At 45.2% G+C, this 5901-nt stretch overlaps 2 protein-coding genes across 2 annotated transcripts in view; both read right to left on the bottom strand.

Moving 5' to 3' along the window:
* Positions 1 to 1945, bottom strand: part of LOC107729683 (calpain-9-like) — a 9821-nt gene extending 7876 nt beyond the window's left edge. The window contains exon 1 of the mRNA XM_016540343.1: positions 1474 to 1945. Within this exon, the coding sequence (XP_016395829.1) occupies positions 1474 to 1680 (207 nt within the window). The 5' untranslated portion in view covers positions 1681 to 1945. The remainder of the gene's footprint in view (positions 1 to 1473) is intronic.
* Positions 1946 to 2752: 807 nt separating this feature from the next.
* The window catches only part of LOC107729915 (TAF5-like RNA polymerase II p300/CBP-associated factor-associated factor 65 kDa subunit 5L), a 10014-nt gene continuing 6865 nt past the window's right edge, over positions 2753 to 5901 (bottom strand). Inside the window, exon 6 of the mRNA XM_016540654.1 lies at positions 2753 to 4192. Coding sequence (XP_016396140.1) covers positions 3395 to 4192 — 798 coding nt within the window. The 3' untranslated portion in view covers positions 2753 to 3394. The remainder of the gene's footprint in view (positions 4193 to 5901) is intronic.

Here is a 5901-nt window from a genome sequence, read left to right as displayed (position 1 = left end):
CTGTCAATCAAACTATCGTGGGAGGGGCCTGTCTTTGTGACGTCACACAGACAGGCATCTGAGATCGGCTCGATTTGAGAAAGGGGTAAAGATTTTAGTAGATTAAAAAAAAACGCTGGGTGGATTTTTATTATAGGGTGGTTGTGAACACACACTGCCAACACACATTTCAGTTCAAACAGCTTGTAAAAGTGCATGTAGCATCGGATGACCCCTTTAAAAGAAATGTTCTGAATGCAATAATGACAGAAGAGCTGGATACTGTAGGTTGTTTATACAACAGTATTTTCAGTTTTTACTATTTTTACAGACATTTCCAGAAGATACAACACATCACATGATCTGCCGTTACTGTAGATCTAATGAAGTGTTTGATTAGAGACCGAGAGAGATGTGTGAACGCCCGTGATGCCTGCGTGAGGTGTGTTCGTATTCTAATGCAAGCCCACACTCTTCACACACTGCATATCTAAGGTCGCTCTGCAGGAACGCCCTGGAATGAAATGCAGTTGTAGTTTCATTCAGAGGTCCTTAAAGTTTTACAAGCGTGATGGAGGGGTGTGGAGCATCTTAGATCATTTTTCACAACTACTGTCAACCTGTTCTTAAACTCAACCCAGTAGTCTATTTCCAACTAAATAAAACCTACATCCACTTTCCATTCAATCGCTCAAGACTAAATAAACAATGCATTCCATGCATGCCAAAATTCCATCGGCATTCCTGACCTGCTGCATGTCATCAGTCTCAAGTGGCTTCATGACTTCATAAATGTCCTTTATGCACAAATATGACCTCTGCTGTGATCGACACTTAAAGGAACGTGAAATGTTAGGGAATAAAGCTCTGGTGTGTTCATAAGACGGCCAGTCAGGTTGATTCAAGGCCTGAATTATTCTGCAAACTTGCATGACAGGTTTTAAAGTGCCAAAATCACATTCTAAAACATGCAAATTGCACACAAAGGTAGAAGTCGTGTGCCATAAAGGTCAAAAACAATGTTAATGTTTTTGGAATGTGTATAAACCATTAGTAATTAATTACTAACCATAAAACCACTTCCATTCATTCATCTAACATCCATCCATACATGAACAGGAGGAGCATCACAGAGAAGGAAACGCTTCAGATTTGACGGTTCTAGACATTTGTCAACTTTATGCTTTATAGATTACAACAGACCCCCTCAAATTCACCCACAATTCCCTCCGCAGTGCCAATTTATATGAATGAAAAAATCCTTTAGGGTTATCCGCTACACTAGGAGATCTTGCTCCATCAAATCCAGGTGGTTTGTCATGTGATCGGGGTCTCATTTGTTTGGGTGATCAAATGCTGGTTGATATTTCAGTAACTCAAAAGTGAATAAGTGTGTCAGATTACCCAATTCATCCTACTCTACTTACTGTATGCACCTTATCCAGGAGTCAAAAATGTCACCTTGCAGCATCATGCATACTGCGGGTCACTTACCCCTGGCCTCTTCCATTCAAAGTTAACCGGGACCCTCTGGCTGAAGAAGAGCGAGTCGTCTACGGCTGGGAAATCTGGATCCTCAAACAGCTTCCCCTTTTGCAAACACTCCAGGCGGAGCTGCTCAAACGTCTTCCCGTCCGCCTGTGTGCTGTTCACTAGGGTCGCCTGGCCAGAGCCACTCGGCAGAGTCACACTGTAGGGCATCTTCAAACCAAGCTCCAAAACCACAGACAGGACACTGGTGACACTCGTCTGGAGCAGTGAGCTTGTGTTTGAGTGTGTGTGAGATGAATCCAGCCACTCTTTCCGACGGACAGGCTCATCAGGTTGGCGTCACACCCATCAAGAGCAGAACTGGTTTGGGTGAAAGCAGCCACGCCTGTGTGCGAGGAGGTGGATCAGATCCTGCTTGAGAACTTTACTACGGTATTACTGCAGTAATCAGATCAGAAATGAGATCCAGACAACTATGAAATGTTACAAAAATATATTTACAAGTATCAGAACGATGCAAAAACATTTCTTTGAAGGAACCAAACAATACAAGTCTTTTTTTTTTTTTTCTCTTACTGTTAAAGACAAACATCCCATGATTGTGTGGCTGACCGCTAGGAACACAAAAAGGAAACTTCAAACGGAGAAACTTGACTTGATTCATGCAAAACTGTGCAGTGCAGGGTTGCAAAATCAGATTCAAGGAAAGTCGTCATTCAGTCCATCCATGAGTTACGCTGTTCAACAGGCTACAAAAGACAAACTGTGGCATTTATATTAATCATGTGTTTTTTTTCTTGAGCTTTCCTGAGAAAGTTTGTTTTGTTGCAGTTAAACTAAACACAATCCCTAGTGACTGGGGGAATAAAAACTAGGATGTTGACAGCATCGTCAGGACTGTTTTCTGCCTAAACTAGGATGAATCCAGTTTATCTGGCTTCCTGGTGAACTTCCAGGATGTGCTTACCTTTATAAACATAGGCCATCAACAAACAACAGCAACGCTACAACAGAAATTAGCCAAACTGAAAAATACAGACATGGAAATAATGACCTAACTTTTTTCAGAAAAATATGTCTAATATTTATATTTTTATGAAAACAGCAGGCTACACCTTTAATGTTCTTTGGAGGCATCGACACACACATCAAAACAAAAATGAACCAAAACATCAACACTCTCACTTTACAAAACACAACGGGTGAATCTCACGAAAACCCGTCAAGAACATGTCCCGACCATATTTCACAATAAAAAAAATAGAAGCATATTTTGCGCAAAGAAAATAAAGCCTATTAAGATGACATTATTTTTATGACAATTGTCACCCAAATTCTTATTGTAATGCCAATAATAATGATGATGATGATGATGATGAAAATCAAGGTAGTATTTGTTGTCTTTCCTTTAATAAGATAAAAATGCTGTAAATTATGAATTTATAAGTAGTATTTGTTGAACTACTTTTTCATTTATGCAGAATTTATTCACAGTATTACACCACTGACATTACAGTCCAATAATTTTTATTGCAAAACGTCTATTAAAGAAAAGAAACTGTGAAACTTATGTCCCAAATTATTTAGTTGAATCAACATAAATTAAGGGCAATACAACAAATACCACCCTGATGAATACCTTAACATTCAAGTAGTATCTCATTGTTTTTTGGGGGTTTATTGCATTACAGTAATAATAAGATCTTAGGTACAAGTTTGTCATAATGTCACCATGCCAAAAAATAACGGTGCTAAATGGCTTCACTTTACTTATAGGATGAATTCACATAAACTGGAACGCATTTTGCCATTGAGAGGGGGGGTGGATGAGCCAATTATCCTGAATTAACCCTAACAATTTCATCAGATTTTGGGGTGAAATATGACCCGGGTGTGTTTTGTTGAGACTGACCCCCACACACTCTCACTGTTCCTGTTTCTCCAGCACCGTGCCTGTCACCAGCAGCAGGTTGCAGGCCATGAACTGCACATTGAGGATGTTGCTAGTGCTGCCTGTGTACTGTCCGATCAGCTCGCTGCTGGAGCCATCGCTGGGGGCGCTGCCGTGGGCGCTGCGTATGTCCCACACCCGCACTGAGTTATCCATGGAGGCGGAGGCCACCAGACTGCTGTCCTGACTGAAGGAGAGGCTGGTGATGCTATCGCTGTGACCCCGCAGGTCTTTGAACAGGCTGCCGGACGCCAGATCCCACAGCTTCAGTCTCTGGTCCTCTCCGGCCGAGGCCAGGTACTTGCCGTTGGGCGAGAAGGCGAGCGACAGCACGGGCCCGCGGTGCCCGGTGAACAGCCTCACGGACGCCCCCTGCTGCGTGCTCCACAGGCGCACGGTTTTATCCGTGGAGCCCGTCGCCACGTAGTTGGAGTTGGGGTGGAATTTGACGCAGTCGACGTCGGAGAGGTGTCCGGTGTACAGACGAAGCGGATAGGTGCGCGCGAAGCTCCAGAGGCGCGCGGTGCGGTCGTGGGACGCCGTGGAGAAGTAGAGGCTGCAGGGACTGACGTCCACGTCCCAGACGGGGTAGGCGTGGCCGCGGTACAGGACGGTGTTCGTGAAGCTGCTCAGGTCCCAGAGGCGCACGGTGGAGTCCTCCGAACAGGACAGCAGGCCGGAGCCGTCCGTCAGGAACGCCGTGCGGTACACGGGGCCGCTGTGAGCATGCAGGGTCTTTATCTCACTGCCCGAGGCGTCCTCGTCATCTGCCTGATTACAAACAAAAGACACATGTAAACAACTCAAGATGGACGGAAACACTTTAAACCACTTAAAAATTTGCATAATATAACAGCAAATATGTGACCCTGGACCACAAAACCAGTCATAAGGGTCAATTTTTTTGTTGTCCAAATGAAGTCCTTAGCAATGCATATTATTGTGTTGTGCCATTAATTGTAGGCCAATTGTCACCCAAATTCTTATTGTAATAATAATAAATGGAAATCAATGTAGTATTTGTTGTACTTCCTATTTTAAAAAAATACTGCAAATTATGAATTTATAAATATTTATTGAACTACTTTTTCCATTTATGCAGAATTATTTCAGTTACTTTATCACACCACTGATCTATTAACAATTATCCTTTTTATTGCAAAACGTCTAGATGCATTAAAGAAAAGAAACTTAAGTGCTTAATTATTTAGCTGAATCAACAAATTAAGGGCAATACAACAAATACCACCCTGATGAATACCTTAACATTCAAGTAGTATCTCATTGTTTTTTGGGGGTTTATTGCATTACAGTAATAATAAGATCTTAGGTACAAGTTTGTCATAATGTCACCATGCCAAAAAATAACGGTGCTAAATGGCTTCACTTTACTTATAGGATGAATTCACATAAACTGGAACGCATTTTGCCATTGAGAGGGGGGGTGGATGAGCCAATTATCCTGAATTAACCCTAACAATTTCATCAGATTTTGGGGTGAAATATGACCCGGGTGTGTTTTGTTGAGACTGACCCCCACACACTCTCACTGTTCCTGTTTCTCCAGCACCGTGCCTGTCACCAGCAGCAGGTTGCAGGCCATGAACTGCACATTGAGGATGTTGCTAGTGCTGCCCGTGTACTGTCCAATCAGCTCGCTGCTGGAGCCGTCGGTGGGGGCGCTGCCGTGGGCGCTGCGTATGTCCCACACCCGCACCGAGTTGTCCATGGAGGCGGAGGCCACCAGACTGCTGTCCTGGCTGAAGGAGAGGCTGGTGATGCTGTCAGTGTGACCCCGCAGGTCTTTGAACAGGCTGCCGGACGCCAGGTCCCACAGCTTCAGTCTCTGGTCCTCTCCGGCCGAGGCCAGGTACTTGCCGTTGGGCGAGAAGGCGAGCGACAGCACGGGCCCGCGGTGCCCGGTGAACAGCCTCACGGACGCCCCCTGCTGCGTGCTCCACAGGCGCACGGTTTTATCCGTGGAGCCCTAGTTGGAGTAGTTGGAGTTGGGGTGGAATTTGACGCAGTCGACGTCGGAGAGGTGTCCGGTGTACAGACAGGTGCGCGCGGTGCGCGCGAAGCTCCAGAGGCGCGCGGTGCGGTCGTGGGACGCCGTGGAGAAGTAGAGGCTGCAGGGACTGACGTCCACGTCCCAGACGGGGTAAGTGTGGCCGCGGTACAGGACGGTGTTCGTGAAGCTGTTCAGGTCCCAGAAGCGAACGGTGGAGTCCTCTGAACAGGACAGCAGGCCGGAGCCGTCCGTCAGGAACGCCACGGGGCCGCCGGGGCCGCTGTGAGCATGCAGGGTCTTTATCTCACTGCCCGAGGCGTCCTCGTCATCTGAAACAAAAGAAACAAAAGACACATGTAAACAACTCAAGATGGACGGAAACACTTTAAACCACTTAAAAATTTGCATAATATAACAGCAAATATGTGACCCTGGACCACAAAACCAGTCATAAGGGTCAATTTTTTTG

The sequence above is a fragment of the Sinocyclocheilus rhinocerous genome, unplaced genomic scaffold (genome assembly GCF_001515625.1).
Source record: "Sinocyclocheilus rhinocerous isolate Xijiao unplaced genomic scaffold, SAMN03320098_v1.1 scaffold313, whole genome shotgun sequence".
NCBI classification, from domain to species: Eukaryota; Metazoa; Chordata; class Actinopteri; order Cypriniformes; family Cyprinidae; genus Sinocyclocheilus; species Sinocyclocheilus rhinocerous.
Note: the sequence above shows the minus strand (reverse complement) of the source record. Positions and strands in the feature narration are given on the sequence as shown.